Below are 20,108 nucleotides of genomic sequence, written 5' to 3' on the forward strand. Positions count from 1 at the left end.
AGGGATAAGAACCCGCATCTCCTGCATTGCAGGCAGATTCTTTTATCGCTGAGCCATCCAGGAAGCCCCAGTATATTCATAAAATGAAATATGTTCAAAAAAGGAAATGAAGTACTGACACATCCTACAACGTGGGTGAACACTGAAAACATTATGCTAGTTGAAAGACACCAGACATAAAAAGCCATGATTCTGCTTAGATGATGTACCAGATGTGGTTTTGCTGCTTGAGCAAAGGAACACCCCCCTGGTACCTAGAATTCTGAACCCTGACTGATGCATGTGAGAAGTCCAAGATAGGGGTAATTCCCTATCCAGTGGTCAGGACTCTGTGCTTTCACGGCTGGGGGCCTGGGCAAGCCTCAAGTTGGGGAACTAAGATGCCAGAAGCTTCTAGGTGTGGCAACAACAACAAAAACACAAAATAGTTAAATCCATAGAGACTGAAAGCAGATTAGTGGTTGCCTAGAGCTTGGGGGAGAAGGGCATGGAGAGTGACTGCTAATGGGTATGGGGTTTCTGGGGGTGATGAAGTTATTTTCAAATTAGTGGTGATGATTACACAACATATGAATATTGAAAACCCACTGAATTACACACTTAAATGGTGAATTTTACAGTATGTGATTTATGAAAGTGAAAGTTGCTCAGTCATGTCTGACTCTTTGCGACCCCATGGACTATATAGTCCATGGAATTCTCTAGGCCAGGATACTGGAGTGGGTACCCTTTCCCTTCTCCAGGGCATCTTCCCAACCCAGGGATCGAACCCAGGTCTCCCGGATTGCAGGTGGATTCTTTACCAGCTGAGCCACAGGGGAAGCATGTGAGTTATACTTCAATTAAAAAGAAAAGGTGGTTTTTCCTGGGGGCACAGTGGATAAGAATCCACCTGCCAATGCAGGAGACACAGGTTCAATCCCTGATCCGGGAAGATCCCATATGCCATGGAACAACTCAGCCCATGCACGACAACTACTGAGCCTGTGCCCTAGGGCCAGGGAGCTCCAACTACTGAAGCCCGTGCACCCTTAGAGCCTGTGCTCCACAACCAGAGAAGCCATCATAATGAGAAGCCTGCATACCACAACTAGAGAGTAGCCCCCATTCACCACAACTAGAGAAAAGCCTGTGCAGCAACGAAGACCCAGCACAGCCAAAAATAAATAAATCAAAAAAAGAAAAAGAAAAGGCATTTCCTTCCTTCCCCTCTTTCCTGCTGAGAATTCCTGTCTAGGGGCTGGGAGGACACACAAGTTTCACAGCCCTGCAGCTGAGAACTCCTGGGTCATGAGAAAACGACACCAGTTCAAGCACAGAAGCTGGCAGCTGGCAGGGACCAACACCCTGATTTTACACATCACACTGCATGGCTCTGGCAGCACAGGGCCCAGAACCGGGCCCTCTGCCTGCCAACGCAGACACCGCCCACATCTGCTACCTAGCCTCAGGTTCCAGAGCCCACCCACCAGAAGGCTCCAGCCTTATATCTAAGTGAAGGAGACAGGGGAGAAGCAAACTAGCTGACACCCACCCATCTGGCAGATCATTACAAGGAACCTGGGGGACAGGCCCAGTGCAAAGTGCTGGGTGAACATGAGACGCAGTACTTGACCTCAGAACTAATAGTCTCGGGGATATTTAAAAATGTATTTTCAAGGACAGAGTGAACTCAGGGAACATCCACAGGCTCTTCTTCCCTCACCTGCCCAACTCTGCAGAGACCCCTGCACTCTTGTGGGATGTCCTGAGACCATGCTCAAGGGAGAGGAAGCAAAGACCAGGGACGCTCTATGGCCTTGCCTCCTAGGGCTACAGAGAGGGCAGCTGCTGTGACTACAGACAAAGGACATCCCATTACCTCTGGCAAACTAGGAGACAGTCACCTGAACCTCTGGTTCATGCATCTTAGCTCTGAAAACAGGCCGTGGTCCCAGGCTCCCCTTCAGAAATCCTCTGCCCAATTCCGATCTCATTCCTTGGGAAAGGGTCTTAGACATCTCTCCCTAGACTGGATCCCTTTCAGGAGGGGGAACCCTATAAAGCACATTATTTGACAAATTGGGATGTGAATGGTAGATAAAAGTATTGTAAAGCTCAACTGAGTGAATTTGACAATGTACTGTGGATACATAAGAAAAAATTCCTATTTTTAGGAAACATACTAGTATTTAGGGATGAAGGGCAAAGATATAGGTAACTTACCATCAAAGGGTTTAGAAAATAAAAAAGTACTTTCACATACATTGGAAAAGACCCTGAGGCTGGGAAAGATTGAAGGCAATAGGAGAAAGGTGGCAGAGGATGAGATGGTTGGATAGCATCACCAACTCAATGGACATTAATCTGAGCAAACTCTGGGAGACAGTAAAAGAGAGGGGAGCCTGGCATGCTGCAGTCCATAGTGCTGCAAAGAAGTGGACATCACTGAGCGACTAAACAACAACAGACATTCAGAGAGAGAGAGAGAGAGAAAATTAAGACTTTGGATGTGTCATTTGATAGTGCTGTATGAGGAGGTGAGCAAAAGATCAATTTCTTTCAGATGGTTTAGCCTTCTTCATGGATGAAGAAAATGGGCCCCCGGGCAGAGAAGAGAGCAGCAAGGCAGCACCTGGAGTGAGGGCCCTGCAAAGAGATCACCGAACCCCCAGACCCAGCTCAGGTCTCCATGGGACCATCGCTCCAGCCACCAGGTCATTTTCTACTGTCCTAAAATATGATTAATAATCTCTTCTTTGCAAGGTGATGAGGGTAGAATGATGTACTGTAGCTGAAAAGTCCAACAGTGATGTCCTATAGTAAGTGCTCAAATAAAAGCTTTTATTATATGTACATGTATGTATACACGAACATGCATGCATGCTAAGTTGTTTTAGTCGTGTCTGACTCTTTGCGACCCTAGGCACTGTAGCCCGCCACGCTCCTCTGCCCATGGGATTCTCCAGGCAAGAATACTGGAGTGGGTTGCCAACACACACATACATCTACGTATGTGTATATATACATATATACATATATATTTTTTTTGATAAAAGTTTTTGGTTGTGTCTCTTGGCATGAGGGATCTTAGCTCCTCCCTGACTAGGGATGGAACCCGCATCCCCTGCATTGGAAGCACAGAGTCCTAACCATTGGAAGGCCAAGGAAATCCTATACATGTTCACTAAAGTTGAGAAAAAAAGACTGGAAGGAAATGCATCAAAATGTTATTCATGGTTATCTCTAGATGGTGAGCTAAATGGGTGTGGCTTTTTAAAAATAATCCTAGGTATCTTAAAAATTTTTTTTTAACTATAAAAACTGTAAAATTTTGCAATAATAAAGGTATTTAAGAGGGACGTTCAAGAGGGAGGGGACGTGTATACCTATGGCTGATTCATGTTGATATAAGGCAGAAACCAATGCAATATTGTAAAGCAATTATCCTTCAATTAAAAATAAATAAATTTTTTTAAAAAGGTATTTAAGACAAGACTACAGACTTTCTGAAAAGATCATGTCCTTGCAGGATTAGCTAAAAATTTCTGATAAAACTGCAGAGCCTGAGGGATTCTTCAATCAGGAATGGTAAAAAACACAGCAAAGCTCAACTAGCCTGCACCTGTAGCAGGCATTACTAATGGATCACTGACCGCCCCCACCCCCACCCCTCAGACTGAGGAGGAACTTGCCCAGGGTCATGGGGAAGGTGAAGGAAAGAGTTGGGCTGTGGTCTGAGGGAGCACCAGCCCTCTCTGAATCAGTGTCCTGACCCCCTTCCTGCACACAGCCTTTCCCTTCTCTTGGATCATTTCCTGGGCCAAAGGGCCAAAGCAGTCAGCAGCACTGTCTTTGACTGTGGCATACCCAGGTACTCTCAGGGCCTTTATCTCTGCACTCTGGCCCAGGGTCAAGCCCCAGTTTCTGCCCTGAGAAAGGTTTCTCGAGAGAGCTGATTGTCCCTGGCCTTGGCTGACTGGAGGCAATGTGCCCAGGAGCCCCGTTCAGACTCCAGCCCCCAGCTCTGTGAGCCTCAGACTCAGAGGTGCCTGAGAGCCAGGCCTGGCTTTGGTGGGCACTCCTCCCAGGCCTCTAAGAGCAGAGGCCCCAGCCCGATACAGCTTCTCTTCCTTCTTAGTGAACAAAGGATGGCAGGTGGTCCCCAGAGGCTGCTCGGCCCTGTGCCTAAGAGGGTTTCTGCGGGAAGACCCACATTAATAGACATTAGCCAGTCTGATGGGCTATTGACTGGGCTGCTAAAAGCCCTGTCAGGACAGGGATATTTATAATCCAGAGGCCACTGCTGCTTTTCAGCCCATTAGGCCAGCAGTCAGCCAAGGACAGGCCTCTGATTTATGGGTGTGTGTGTGTGTGTAGGCTCTAAATGGGGGCTTGCCAGGTAGTACTGGAGGTAAAGAACCTGCCTGCCAATGGAGGAGACATAAGAGACGTGAGTTCGATCCCTCAGGAATATCCCTCAGGAGGAGGGCATGGCAACCCACTCCGGTATTCTTGCCTGGAGAATCTCTATGGACAGAGGACCCTGGAGGGCTACGGTCCATAGTGTTGTAAAGAATCGGATATGACTGGAGCGACTTAGCGCACACAGCACAGACTCTAAATCAGAGGAGACACACCTGCCCTCCTCGTAGACGCCAGGGAGCTGCTCAGCCTGAAGAGACAGCACCTCCAAGTCTCTGAGGGGCTGTCCTGGGGCAGATGGAGTGGATGGGACTGTAGGACTCAGAAGGCAGGAGCTAGGTGGGGTGGGATGGGAGAGGCTGTGGGGTTACTGTCATGACCTTAGGGCTCACAGGGAACCTGCCTCTCAGTCAGTTTCCTCATCTACAAAATGGCAACAGTAGTAGAGTCTCAGGGTGGACATAAGGATTAAATGAGTTCATACACATACAGTGCTTAAGACTTTGTCTTGAGAATTCCCTGGTGGTCCAGTGGTTAGTATTCAGAGCTTTCATGGCCAAGGCCTGGGTTCGTTTCCTGGTTGGGAAACTAAGATCACACAAGCTGTGTGGAAAGACCAAATGAAAAAAAAAGACTCTACCTGGTACATGGTGAGCTCTCAGGAAATTCACTAATATAAGTTCATCAGAACTAATCACAGTTACCCAGCTTTATTGTTGCTCAGTACTTTGCAGGGGCCAGGATGTACTTAGTGAGGCCAAGGGGTCCTCAGTGAATGCACTCAAGCACATTATCACATCTATAAGGAACATATTTGCAAGTACTTTGCTTTAGGAATCATAATTTCAGGAGTCATTTATGTGCCAGGCCCTGTGCTAGGGGCTCTGCTCAATTATTTAATTTTCCTCCAACCACCCCAGGAAGTAGTACAAGAATCCCCATTGAGAACGCAGAAGCTGGGGATAGGAAGGGTTGATAATCAGAGCCACTCCAATCACGGCAGAGCCATGAGAACTGGGAATGCTTTCTCTCACTCATGGTCTGCCTCTTGCTATCCTCACACCATAGTTATCATCAGCATCATGCAGGCCTTTCAGTGAGGACCTACTATGTGCCAGATCCTATGTCTCACGCAAGTGGTGGCAGAAGAGGAATCACTCATGATCTGTGACCTCCGGGAGCCGCCAACCTGTGGAGGAGGCAGGATATAGTGTACTCAGGGCTCAGAGGCAGAAGAAATGCCCTGGGGGATCAATCAAAGAAGGCTTCCTGGAGGAGGATGCCTTTGAATTGGGCCTTAAAGAAAGAAAGACTTTGACCGGACTAGGATGAAGGGGAGGCATTGCAAGTCAGAAAGGCTGGGCCATACACAGATAGGTTTTAAGCAGAGAGATCCTAAAGCAAACAGGAGGAAAGGTAGACTGATGGGTAGGAAGGTAGAGGAGTCCAGACAAGAGGGGACAGGTCACCTTGCATAGAGAGAGATGCCCATGGAGAGATGGACAAGTGGATAGATGCGACATAAGCGACATGTCCTAACTAGAGTCGGTGAGACTTAGCCAGAGGGCTGCCTAGAGGAAACAGCTGAGCAGGGAAAAGATGACAGGAGTGTTCCCTAATCTTGTGAATACATGTGCTGCTAAAATGCAAATCATGTTCCCAGGAGGATTTAGGGAACGCATCATTCATCAGCCCTCCTCTCACATGCACAGATGAGCCTGGGGAGGGTCCACTGTAGAACCCCACACGCAGCACTGGAAGTGGTGAACAGCAGAGGCTATCTGGTAACCTTGCTTGGTCACCTCCAGAGGTGGGCAGCCCACTTCCCTGCTAGGTGGCTTATTTCACTTTCAGACCTTGTTAAAAACTGTGAGCAAACACTTCTTACTCAGAGCCTAGTATAGCCTCCCGGTGGCGCTCCCCACTCCCCTTCCTCTCCACTTCTGGTTCTAGCTCTGTCCTTTGGATCCCAAAGGACACCTCCACCCCATGCCACCTCCCTGGTCCCAGGCCAGCTCCCTTCCAGACTGAACAGACCCTTAGAACTGGAAGAGACTTTCTCCCCCAGAGAAAAACAGTAAAACAGTCTAGCACACACCCTGCACCTCTACATTTCTAGAAGGGGAACCTGAGTATAGAGGGAACAGGTGTATGCTGTGGAGGGCTCTGAGGTTTACAGCATCAGCTGGGATGTGGATAAGGGTTCTGGTGAGAAAGGCAGGACTTTGTGTGCAGGCAATGGGAGAGGGGGTGGGTCCTAGGAGTGACGTGGCACGACACAGGCTTAAGCAGGGTCTGGCTGGCCTCCAAGAGCACAGTAGTGAAGTGCTCCCCTCCCCCTGCTCCCAGGCACCGGTTCACCATGCGTCCATTTGGCCCCTCAAGCCCATGCCCTCCTCTGGCATGGTCTACTCCCAGCGATGCTGCAGGGCTTGACCCCAGAGCTCTGCCTGTTCTTGCTGGCATTCCTCCCGACCTCCACACCTCACAGCAAAGTCCACCTCCCACCTGATCAGGTGGGTCTGCTGTAGGCCTGGTGCCAGGGTCCAAAGCCCAACCTGGCACGTCCCCCAGGCTCAGGGCGGGCGTGTCCCCAGACCTTCCCACTGCGCCTTTGTTCCCTGAGCGCAGCCCTTGGTTGCCTAGGCTGCCAGCGCCACCCTGCAATGGGTTCACCCTGGGTCACAGGGCAGAAGAGAAAGGGACTGCGGAGTCACTCCCTTCAGGACACCTGACACCACATGGGGCAGCCTGGCCCTTCTGAGAATAAATCCCATACATGGTAGTGAAGCCAGGAACCTTCCAATCCTGTGCTAAAATAAAGAATTCGCTAGCTTGTCCTTTCCTTCCTTCCTTTACTGACATCCTCTGTGCCTGGATGGGACTTAAACCCTGGTAACTGACAAAGAACCAGTGTAAACCAGAGCCAAAACTCAGGGGTGCAGGTCGGCTAAATGAGAGTGGGGCCCCAAGACCATGCCCAGGTCTGGGGCCACACCCTTCCTGCTCAGGGTCCTTCAGACAGCTCCCTGAGCCTTGGCATCCTTATCCATATAATGGGGCAATACCTCCCATAAAACGGGCTAATAAAGGTGCAGCATAAGCCCTGTCCCTGATCACTACATGGAAAACGGCCTGCAGGCCTGTCTGCCCAGGAAAGTGCTGCACCATGGGACCAGCATGGGTCCTTTTCCTCTCTCAGCCTCTCCCTCCTGCTCCATCACACTGGATGTGGTTACTTAAGAAGATGTCAACCAAATGCAAAGTGTGGACCTTCTGGATGCTGATTCAAACAAACCAGGAGCAAAGAGGCATTCATGAGGCAATCAAGGGCTTTTTCACATAATAGGAAATTGGACACAGGAAATGTTGATGCATTTGTTGTGTCACATTCTGTTATGTCAATAACAGAAAATGTTATTGTTTTATAGAATTGCAAACTGAACTTTGTGGGGGTAAAATGACAAACTAGGCTTTGCTTTAAAAGATTTCAGGAAAAAAAGGGATGGATGAAGCAAGCACGGCAAAGTCTTCAAAATTCTTGAATCTGGGTGTGAAGAGTTCATGATATTGTTTTTACCTACCTTTGTGTTTGAAAATTCTTTTTGTAATGATAAAAAAAAAGAACTAGAATAGAGCCTAGCTGCTGAAAGACAGCAGCATTGGCATCACCTGGGAGTAGAAACACCAGATTTAACAAATAAAAAGAGGATACCTGGTAAAATTTGAATTTCAGATAAATAGCAAAGGATTTTTTAGGAGAAGGTTATGTTCCATGTAATACTTTACTTATGCTATAAAACTATTTGTGAAAATAGCTTGGCAGTTTCCTATAAAATGGAACATGTAACCACTTTATGATCCAGAGATTGCACTCCTAGGCATTTATCCCAGAAAAATGGAATTTACTTATGTGCACACAGAAACCTGTACACAAATGTTTATAGCAGTTTCATTCCTAACAGCTCCAAACTGGAAATAGTCCAGGTGGCCTTCAACAACCAAGGGTTCAACAAACTGTGCAACCACACCACAGAATACTACTCGGCAATAAAAAAGAATAAGCAATTGATACATACAACAACCTGGATGGATCTCCAGAGAACTCACTCAATGAAAAAAGTTAAGCCTGAAAGACTACATACTGTATGGTTCCATTTGTATGATATTCTTAAAAAGCAAATGTATAGAAACAGAGAAGAGATTTGTTCAATCAATGAAAATTTATAAGTACCAACTGTGTGTGCCCATGGGGTGATATACAGGTAGGCAAAGTATTGGTTCTCCCCAACTCCTCCCACATTGCAAGTACATTAAGGAGTACTACCAGGAGAACACAAGTGACTCTGATTCAAAGTACTCAGGGCATGGTATCCTAAGAAAGCAACGTGCTATGGAATATATAATAAAAAGGAGAATGCTCTGGACATTTGGAGGAGGGGGAAAAAGTTACTATTCATGAACATGGCACACATTTCCATTTACTCAGGTCATCTTCATTATTAGCCTGTCAATGATGCTCTGTAATTTTCTCCTATTCAGTTTTGCTTATTAATTTCTGGATATTTACTCTTCTCATTCTACTGGAAATATTTACATTTTTCTAAGCACTCTTGTTATGTAAAAATGCAATTCTGACTTGGATTCTGATTTTTCCTCCAGTCACCTTCCAAACACTGATTATTTTTCTAGTAATTTGACTCTATGTTCTTCTGGTTTTCTATGTAGACAATCACATCAGTAAATAATGTGGTTTTATCTCTTCCTTTTCAATCCTTATACCTTTAACTTATTTTTCTAGTCTTACTGCGCAGGCCAGGACCTTTTATGTTCTTTTATTTTGGGGGAGGGGAGTTAGTTCCCTGACCACGGGTCAAACCTGGGCCATGGTAGTGACAGCTCAGAGTCCTAACCACTGGACAGCCAGGGAATTCCCTAAAGGGATGTTCCTTTTTCATGAGTGATGTTTGCACCATGTTAACAAAGAGATCAAATATCACTACTATCACCAATAAGGGGACAAACGGACCTCATGTGTCATACAACATAATGAACTGAGGATACAACATCACTTATTTAATATTCTTGCCAAAAACATATAGTGAAAGTGAAGTGAAGTCGCTCAGTCGTGTCCGACTCTTCGCGACCCCATGGACTGCAGACTACCAGGCTCCTCCGTCCATGGGATTTTCCAGGCAAGAGTACTGGAGTGGGGTGCCATCGCCATATAACATATAACATATAAAAACATATAACATGAATCTAATCACAAGAAAACAATGGGTCAGATTCAATTTTAGCAGCATCCTTCAAAACAGCTGGGCTTTACAGCTTTAAAATGTCAGTATTATGAAATGAAGTAGGCTAAGTAGTCTAATGAGTAGACTGACAACTAAATATAATGCATGATCCTGGGTTAGACTTGACCAGAAATAAAATTTTTTTTATACACATATATGGAGAGAAAGATATTAAAAAAAACAAAGAGTAAATTTGGCAGAATCTTAACAACCAGTGAATCTCAGTGAAGAATAATCATTTATTCAACTATTTTTGCAACTTTTCTGTAGGGTTGAGAGTCTTTCAAAACAAAAAGTTTAAAAAATTCTGTTTCCTAGAAGACAGGAGCCAGGTGGGGTGGGATGGGAGAGCCTGTGGAGCTACTTCCCTAGTGGCTCAGTGGTAAAGAATCCACCTGCCAATGCAGGAGATACGGGTTCAATCCCTGATCTGGGAAGATCCCACATGCTGCAGAGCAACTAAGCCAATGCACCACAACCACTGAGCCTGTGCACCCTAGAGCCCGTGCTCCACCACGAGAGAAGCCACCACGATGAGAGGTCCAAGCACCTCAAATAGAGAAAAGCCCATGCGCAGCAACCCAGCACAGCAGAATAGAAATAAATTTTTAAAAAATTCTGTTTCCTATGTTAGTGAAGATCCCTTTTACTAGTTTGCAAAGAATTTTTATTTTGATCTTGAATGGGTACTGAATTCTGTGTGTGTGCATGCTCAGTTACTTTAGTCGTGTCTGACTCTTTGTGACCCCAAGGACTGTAGCCCGCCAGGCTCCTCTGTCCGTGGGATTCTCCAGGCAAGAATACTGGAGTGGGTTACCATTTCCTCCTTCTGGGGATCTTCCCAACTCAGGGATCAAACCCACGTCTCTTGTGACTCCTGCATTGGCAGGCAGATTCTTTATCACTGCACTACCTGGGAAGCCCAATATATGCATTAGTGCTGCAAATTTCCCTTGAAGCACCACTTCCCTGCCTCCCCATAATTTTACTGATATATTTCATTTTCATTCATGTCCAAGTATTTTTAAATTTCCATTTTGATTTCTTCTTTGATCTAGAAGTTATTTAGAAAGGTGTTTTTATTTATTTTTTTGGCCAGGCTGATCGGCATGTGGAATCTTAGTTCCCTGACCAGTGATTGAACCTGTGCCCCCTGCAGTGGAAACACGGAGTCTTAACCAATGGACCACCAGGGAAGGCCCTAGAAAGGTGTTTTTAAACTTCTAAATGAAGGAAAATTTAAAATTTCTCTTTTGTTATTGATTTCTAACTCAATTGCACTGGGATCAGAAAACCTGTTCTGTGAATCCATTTTATGTGTGATTTTAACTTCTAAAGTCCTTTAGGGCTCTAAGTCTGTTGGTTGTTTTTTCAGCTGATGCTTACTCACAGGGGCTTACATGCTTGGTAGCTCTCAGCTTATGAACTTCCCTAATCTTAATCTGTGGGAATCCTGTTCACACTGAGATACTTTTCTCTGGAGAAAGTTTCTATCTGCTTCCACCGCAAACCAGAGGCACTACCAAACCCTCCAGTCCCTTCGGAGATGATGCCTCAAGGCAGAGACTCAGGATTCTGAAAAGATCTGCTGTTAAATTAATCTATATGAAACTGCCATTTTGGGAGTCAAAGCCTGTTAAATATCAGCAATTGCATATGTCCCAACTTCTGCTGTCAATGATTGCCACAAGACAAGCCTGTTCTTCCTGTTCACTTGCTGCTTACCTCTCCTACTTAGATTTCGCCTCAAGGTCCTTTTCTCTCTCAGAGAGAGGAGCTGGCTTTGGAGATTTCCCCAATGTCTCATGAGCCTGGCAATGCATTTAATGTTATTCAGGAATGAATTACTTTGCAGTGGGGTGGAAGGTTGGTCATAGGAGTCCTAAACAACTGCAAGAAGCTGAAATCCCAGGAGAGGCATACTTCTCCAATGAAGAAACCAAGACTGAAAGGGGTGAAATGACTTATTCATGGTCACACAGCAGGGCTAAGACTTGAACCCATGTATGGAATCCAAACTGAGGCTCTTTCTACTTTCCCTCTGTCCTGTGCTGCCTCCAGAGAGCTGTTTGGGTCAGGGCTTAGCAGGCGTCCTTACCTGGTGCAAAGGGATGACGAGGAAGGCACCCCCACCAGTACACTCAGTCACGACTGCAATGAAGTGGGGGTTCACAGCGCAGAAATGATTGTCTTGGACGCTGTGGGTGATGGGCACAGAGTCGTAGCAGTTCTCCTTGCTGGCTGGTTTGCCAAAGACGTGGCGGAACTTGGAGCTCCGGTACTGGGGGTGCCATGACATCTGTGAGAGACAAATGGGACACAAGAGGCATGAGGTTAGCCAACTGAGAACAAGACTATGGAGTCTCACCTCCTCTCAAGGTGAGGGTATGAGCAGAACAGTGGTCAGTTCTATGAGGACAGTGATGTGCTAGGAAAGGTACCCAGGTGAAAAGGCTAGACTTGTGGCTACTTGGAGGGGCCTGGTGAGATGGTGTACAAGTACTGCTGACCTGTTTGCTTTTCATTCCTTTGAGTGCAAACACAAAAAAGCAGAAAAACTGGAGAGAACTCACCCCACCCCTTTCCTTATCCAGCACCTCACCAGACAGCCCAGCCTCCCTACCCAGCCCAGCCCAGCTAAGTGGGTTAACACTGCATCCTCTGGAGCCAGCCTGCCCAGGGTTCCAATTTCAGTTCTGCGCTTACCAGCTGGGTGGGCAAATAACAATTTCTGAAGTCTTGGTTTGCTTATTTATAAAATGGGGATAAAGAAAGTATCTGTCTCAGATGCATCATGAGATTAAATGAGATGATACACTAAGATCCCTTGCTCAATAGTAATAATTACTACCACTATTATCATCCAGCCATCTTGATCTTCCCTCACTCCTTATTCAGCCTTCTATTTGTTCACTCAATATGCACTGAGCACCACAGTGTGACTAGGCCCTGTGCCAGACACTGGGGGTTTGGAGAGAGCAAGCCTGAGCCCAGCCTTACAGGAGAGAAGAGTCCCATGAGTGAGGCCATTAGGGGAGTCTGAGCCACTGGGACCCAGGGTACCATAGGTAATAATGGAGGTTTGTACATGGCAGTCAGGGAGGACTTGCTGCCCTCAGAGGAAGTGACACGTGAGCTGTGATTTGAAGGATGAGTAGGAGTTGGCCATGTAAGCTAGACCAGGGTGAGCTGGGGAAAAGGTGTCCTAGACAGATGGAACAGCCTGAGCAAAGGCCCTGAAACAGAGGCCAACATGGAAGGTTTGGAGAACTGTATATGCTATATATGTAAGATTAGCAAGATGCTAAAAAGAAAAATAAATACACACACACACGTATCCATGTAAACTGGATGACGTGAATGAGGAGAACATAAGCTGGAGGGGTAAGCAAGGCTATATCATGCATGGCCTGTAAGAGGACCTAGGGCTCATTAGTGGCCACATCTACAGTGCCATGTGGCCTCCTCTTGCCCCTGCTGCTGCTCAGTTCAAACCCCTTCCTCTTGGTCTTGTTGACCCACTGGGCCCTCCCACCCTCTCTCCCCATGCAGCCAGGATTGTTCTGCACAGCAAGCCTGGCTGTATTCCTCCCACCTAGGCCCCTACCTCAGAGCTCCCTTCGATGCTCCCCATTCACTGCTGCTTTATAGGATCAAGGCCAAACTCAGCTTGGGTCCCACCCTATATTCCAAGACTCCCTTTTTCTTGCTCATCTTCTAAACGGCACCTTCCAATAAAGAACACCACCCAGTCTCCCTGGTACCTACTTCTGCATTTCAGTCCTCTGGGCCTTCACCCTTGTCTTTCCCTCTGCTTGGCTTGTTCCTCCCAGGCCCCTGTTGTCTGTACTCGTCTCTCCTCTCCTCCAGCTCCCAGGTGGCCTCCACCAAAGAAAAACCGAGTAGCAGAGATCTCACTCTTCTGTCTCTCCTCCCTGCTCTGAATTGGAGTTTGGTGTTAGGGCTCCTCTACCAGCTTGCAGGTTCCTCAGTGGAAGGCCTGGGGCTGCCCCAGGAATGCCCAGCACAGTGCTTTGCCTACCCATGCTCCCAGGCACTTCCCAGGGGAAGGCATGTTTGACTGAGAGGTCAAGACAGGGCTGGCGCTGGCCCAGCCTGGGTGGTCTGCCCCTGAGGCTCTTCTCTGTGCTCAGTCCAAAGGCACAAAAATAGACTGTTGACCTCAGGAGGTCACAGTGATCAGGGGCCTGACACATGAGCCAAGCTTATACAGCACCAGGTAGCCCTTCAGCCTCATGGCGGCAGGTCTGTTCTGCGAAGCTCGGACATTTCAACCCTCCTTTTGGGAGCTTTGCCCAAAACCCTGGTGGCATTTGCCAGAGCTACAGGAAGCAGCACAGAAATGCAGGGACTGCTTAATTAATGCCCATTTGATCTCAGAAAGGATGCAAGAAGCCTTAAAGAAATAGAGAGAACACAGATAGAAGGAAATAAAAAGAAAAAGCCATGGTGAGGAAATGGGGACAGAGGGAAAATACAGGAAAAAAGAGATCACTAGGAATGTAGGGGGAGCAAAGCTATGAATGTGGGTTGCCCGATCCTGTACACAGAGGAGGTGGGCCTGGGGGATTTGTGTCTGAGCTTCCTAGCTGTCAATTCAACAAGGGAAACAGAATCAAAAAGGGATTTATTTACTCAGGGCCTGTAAGACAAATGCCACCACTTGCTAAGGAGCCACACGGGTCTTCTCTACACTGGGTCCTGAGAGTAATAAGTCCTAAAGATTGTCTTAGGAAAGAAGAGCAAAAATAAAGATCTCCCTTCAGTTCAGCTCAGTTGCTCAGTCATGTCCAACTCGTTGCGACCCCACAGACTGCAGCACGCCAGGCTTCCCTGTCCATCACCAACTCCTGGAGCTTGCTCAAACTCATGTCCATCAAGTTGGTGATGCCATCTAACCATCTCATCCTCTGTCATCCCCTTCTCCTCCCGCCTTCAATTTTTCCCAGCATCAGGGTCTTTTCCAATGAGTCAGTTCTTTGTATCAGGTGGCCAAAGTATTGGAGTTTCAGCTTCAGCATCAGCCCTTCCAATGAATATTCAGGACTGATTTCCTTTAGGATGGACTGGTTGGATCTCCTTGCAGTCCAAGGGACTTTCAAGAGTCTTCTCCAACACCACAGTTCAAAAGCATCAATTCCTTGGCGCTCAGCTTTCTTTATAGTCCAACTCTCACATCCATACGTGACTACTGGAAAAACCATAGCTTTGACTAGACGGACCTTTGTTGGCAAAGTAATGTCTCTGCTTTTTAATATGCTGCCTAGGTTGGTCATAACTTTTCTTCCAAGGAGCAAGCATCTTTTAATTTCATGGCTGCAGTCACCATCTGCAGTGATTTTGGAGCCCCCCAAAATAAAGCCTGTCACCGTTTCCATTGTTTCCCCATCTATTTGCCATGAAGTGATGGGACCGGATGCCATGATCTTAGTTTTCTGAATGTTGAGCTTTAAGCCAACTTTTTCACTCTCCTCTTTCACTTTCATCAAGAGGCTCTTTAGTTCTTCTTTGCTTTCTGCCATAAGGGTTGTGTCATCTGCGTATCTGAGGTTACTGATATTTCTCCTGGAAATCTTGATTCCAGCTTGTGCTTCATCCAGCCCAGTGTTTCTCATGATGTACTCTGCATATAAGTTAAATAAGCAGGGTGACAATATACTGCCCTGATGAACTCCTTTTCCTATTTGGAACCAGTCTGTTGTTCCATGTCCACTTCTAACTGTTGCTTCTTGACCTGCATACAGATTTCTTAGGAGGCAGGTCAAGTGGTCTGGTATTCCCATCTCTTTAAGAGTTTTCCACAGCTTGTGGTGATCCATACAGTCAAAGGCTTTGGCATAATCAAAAAAGCAGAAGCAGATGTTTTTCTGGAACTCTCTTGCTTTTTGATAATCCAACAGATGTTGGCAATTTGATCTCTGGTTCCTCTGCCTTTTCTAAAACCAGCTTGAACATCTGGAAGTTCACCGTTCACATATTGCTGAAGCCTGGCTTGGAGAATTTTGAGCATTACTTTGCTAGCGGGTGAGACTGGTGCAATTGTGCAGTAGTTTGAGCATTCTTTGGCATCACTTTTCTTTGGGACTGGAATGAAAACTGACCTTTTCCAGTCCTGTGACTACTGCTGAGTTTTCCAAATTTGCTGGCATATTGAATGGAGCACTTTCATAGCATCATCTTTTAGGATTTGAAATAGCTCAACTGGAATTCCATTACCTCCACTAGTTTTGTTCGTAGTGATGCTTCCTAAGGCCCAGCTGACTTAGCACTCCAGGATGTCTGGCTCTAGGTGAGTGATCACACCATCATGATTGTCTGGGTCATGAAGATCTGTTTTGTATACTTCTGTGTATTCTTGCCACCTCTTCTTAATCTCTTCTGCTTCTTTTAGGTTCATACCACTTCTGTTCTTTATTGAGCCCATCTTTGCATGAAATGTCCCCTTGGTATTTCTGATTTTCTTGAAGAGATCTCTAGTCTTTCCCATTCTATTGTTTGCCTCTATATCTTTGCACTGATCACTGAGGAAGGCTTTCTTATCTCTCCTTGCTATTCTTTGGAATTCTGCATTCAAATGGGTATATCTTTCCTTTTCTCCTTTGCTTTTCGCTTCTCTTCTTTTCACAGCTATTTGTAAGGCCTTCTCAGACAGCCATTTTGCTTTTTTGCATTTCTTTTTCTTGGGGATGGTCTTGATCACTGCCTCCTGTACAATGTCAGGAACCTCCGTCCATAGTTCTTCAGGCACTCTATCAGATCTAATCCCTTGAATTTATTTCTCATTTCCACTGTATAATCGTAAGGGATTTGATTTAGGTCATACTTGAATGATCTAGTGGATTTCCCTACTTTCTTCAATTTAAGTCTGAATTTGGCAATAAAGAGTTCATGATCTGAGCTACAGTCAGATCCCGGTCTTGTTTTTGCTGACTGTATAGAGCTTCACTATCTTTGGCTGCAAAGAATATAATCAATCTGATTTCAGTATTGACCATCTGGTGATGTCCATGTGTAGAGTCTTCTCTTGTGTTGTTGGAAGAGGGTGTTTGCTATGACCAGTGCATTCTCTTGGCAAAACTCTATTAGCCTTTGTCCTGCTTCATTCTGTACTCCAAGGCCAAATTTGCTGTTACGCCAGGTGTTTCTTGACTTCCTACTTTTGCATTCCAGTCCCCTATAATGAAAAGGACATCTTTTTGGGGTGTTAGTTCTAGAAGGTCTTGTAGGTCTTCATAGAACCGTTCAACTTCTTCAGCATTACTGGTTGGGGCATAGACTTGGATTACTGAATGGTTTGCCTTGAAAACGAACAGAGATCATTCTGTCATTTTTGAGATTGCATCCATCTCCTGCATTTTGGATTCTTTTGTTGACTATGATGGCTATGCCATTTCTTCTAAGGGATTCTTGCCCAAGTAGTAGATATAATGGTTATCTGAGTTAAATTCACCCATTCCAGTCCATTTTAGTTCACTAATTTCTAAAATGTCGATGTTCACTCTTGCCATCTCCTGTTTGACCACTTCCAATTTGCCTTGATTTATAGACCTAACATTCAAGGTTCCTATGCAATATTGCAAATAGATTCAAATAGTTACTTCTCCACTGATCACCAGTAGCACATAGGGCACCTACCGACCTGGGGAGTTCATCTTTCAGTGTCCTATCTTTTTGCCATTTCATACCGTTCATGGGGTTCTCAAGCCAAGAATACTGAAGTGGTTTGCCGTCCCTTCTCCAGTGGACCACATTTTGTCAGAACTCTTCACCATGACCCGCTGTCTTGGGTGGCCCTACATGGCATGGCTCATAGTTTCATTGAGTTAGACAAGGCTGTGGTCCAAGTGATCAGATTGGTTAGTTTTCTGTGATTGTGGTTTTCATTCTGTGTACCCTCTGATGGAGAAGGATAAGAGGCTTATGGAAGCTTTCTGATGGGAGAGACTGACTGAAGAGGAAACTGGGTCTTGTTCTGATGGGTGGGGCCATGCTCAGTAAATCTTTAATCCAATTTTCTGTTCATGGGCAGGGCTGTGTTCCCTCCCTGTTATTTGACCTGAGGCCAAACTATGGTGGAGGTAATGAAGATAATGGCAACCTCCTTCAAAATGTCCCATGTGCGCACTGCTACACTCAGTGCCCCCAACCCGGCAGCAGGCCACACCTCCATCAGGGGCTCCTGGACACTCATGGGCAATTCTGGGTCAGTCTCTTGTGGGGTCACTGCTCCATTCTCCTGGGTCCTGGTGCATACAAGGTTTGTTTGTGTCCTCCAAGAGTCTGTTTTCCCAGTCCTGTGTAAGTTCTGGGGGCTCTTTGGTGGGATTAATGGTGACCTCCTCCTAGAGGGCTTATGCCATACCCAGGTCTACTGCACCCAGAGTCTCTGCCCCTGCAGCATTTGCTGCTGACCTGTACCTCTGCAGGAGACACTCAGACACAGTTCTGTCTCAGTCTCTGTGGGGTCTCTGGGTCCTGGTGTGCACAAGGTTTGTTTGAGCCCTCTGATCATCTCTGGCAGGTATGGGGTTTGATTGTAAATGTGATTTCGCCCCTCCTACCATCTTGCTGGGGTTTCTCCTTTGCCCTGGAATGTGGGGTATCACCTTAAAGTTGCTCCAGCACCACGCAGCCACCACTCCAGTGCCCCGTAGCTGCCATTCTGGCAACCCGCAGGTAATTAGCAGCAGCTGAGGAGTTGCCTGGGGCCTGGGCTGGGGGTGGCAAGTCAGCAGGCTCAGCTCCTGGCCCGCACCCCTGCCTTCAGCAGCAGTAGGGGAGGGAGGGGCATCTGTCTGTGGCCCTGATGCTCACCAGACACTCCATCACTCCCCTTATATCCCAGCCACCCTGCAGTTAGTCCTAGCCTGGGCTTCCCAGGTGGCTCAGTGGTAAAGAATCTGTCTGCCAGTGCAGGAGAGGCAAGAAACTCAGGTTGGATGCTTGGGTCAGGAAGATCCCCTGGAGAAGGGAATGGCAACACACTCCAATATTCTGGAGTGTGGAAATTCCATGTCCAGAGGAGCCTGGTGGGCTATAGTCCATGGGGTGGCAAAGAGTCGGATGCGACTGAGCACATTAGTCATAGCCAGTGGATCGTGGGCGGACGTGATGTGTCACCTGCCTGTGACCCTCCAGAACTCTCATCCTCGGCTGGAGGGATGAGGAGGCCACAGGTTCCAGATGGTGCAGCTTCTGTCATCCTGAGTCCCCCAGGCATTCTGTGAACACGGTACCTCTCGCCAACTGACTCATGTTGGACACACAGCGTGACAGAGAATTAAACTTGTAGAGTGAACCACTGAGAAACAGCAGGGGTATGTGTCACCGAGCATAGCCTACCCCTGGTGGCTATTGGGCTTTCCTGGTGGCTCAGCTGGGAAAGAATCTGTCTGCAATGCAGGAGACCTGGGTTCGATCCCTAGGTTGGGAAGATCCCCTGGAGAAGGGAAAGGCTACCCACTCCAGGATTCTGGCCTGGAGAATTTCACGGACTGTATAGTCCATGGGGTCGAAAAGAGTTGGACATGACTAAGCGACTTTCACTTTCACTATAGCTTACCACTCCTGACTAACACAGAGTTGGATATGACTTAGTGACTCAACAACATGCACTGCTCCTGCGTGCATGTATTTATCAGTTCACGAGTGAGTTTCAGGACTCAGCAATTCAGAAAGCAGGAGCTTTACTTTCCCCACAAGCAGGTACTTGCCTGGAAATGAGTACTATAGTGGGCCCTTAGCACTGTGAGGCCCTTGCCCACAGGCTGGGCCAGAGCACAGATCTGGGCCAGGTCTACCCCATGTCACTTGTCCTGTCCTGCCTGGTCCCATCCAGCTGGGCCCACATCAAAGCCATGGCACTTCTCAGGTAGAGCAGGCCAGCCCCCTGGGGCACAAAGCAGGGGGTGGATCCTTCTGCTGCTGCTACCCCAAGGGTGCTTAGCGGGCTAGATGACACAGGATTAGGCTCTTTGGGCTGTGAATTCCCTGTCCTGCAAAAAGATTAGTCATCAACGAGTTTAACATCCCACTGAGGGTTTTTAAAACAACAACAACAACTTATTTTTATTTTTTTGGCTGGCCATGCAGCATGCAGGATCTTAGTTCCTTGGCCAGGGATTGAACCCACACCCCCCGCATTGGGAGCATGGAGGCCTAACCACTGGACCACCTGGGAGTCTCCATTGAGTTTATTTCTTAATGCCTGACAGTGGAATAGCTCGATGCCCTTACAACCTTCCTGAGGCCTGTTGTCCCCATTCGGTGCTGAGGAAGCAACTTGACCAAGATCACAGGAGTAGCAGCAGCAGAGTGGGTAAGCAGAAGCCACTACCTGGTCTAACTGCTGCTCTTCCCAACTCCTGCTCCTCTGGGACTTTT

General features: G+C 46.9%; 1 protein-coding gene across 15 annotated transcripts in view; it reads right to left on the reverse strand.

Moving 5' to 3' along the window:
- Positions 1-20,108, reverse strand: part of CORO2A (coronin 2A) — a 62,239-nt gene that overhangs the window by 9,983 nt on the left and 32,148 nt on the right. For 8 of the 15 annotated variants that reach the window (XM_081511717.1, XM_081511739.1, XM_081511792.1 and 5 more), the window contains one exon: positions 11,803-12,003. In XM_081511717.1, the coding sequence (XP_081367843.1) occupies positions 11,803-12,003 (201 nt within the window). Of the gene's footprint in view, positions 1-1,886; positions 2,038-5,512; positions 5,594-6,912; positions 6,977-11,802; positions 12,004-12,410; positions 12,747-20,108 lie in introns of those variants that run through there. The other 7 variants (XM_081511774.1, XM_081511696.1, XM_081511675.1 and 4 more) reach the window with 6 other exon arrangements.

This window comes from Giraffa tippelskirchi, chromosome 1, assembly GCF_054371585.1.
Source record: "Giraffa tippelskirchi isolate mGirTip1 chromosome 1, T2T-mGirTip1v1.2.pri, whole genome shotgun sequence".
In the NCBI taxonomy this organism is placed as follows: Eukaryota; Metazoa; Chordata; class Mammalia; order Artiodactyla; family Giraffidae; genus Giraffa; species Giraffa tippelskirchi.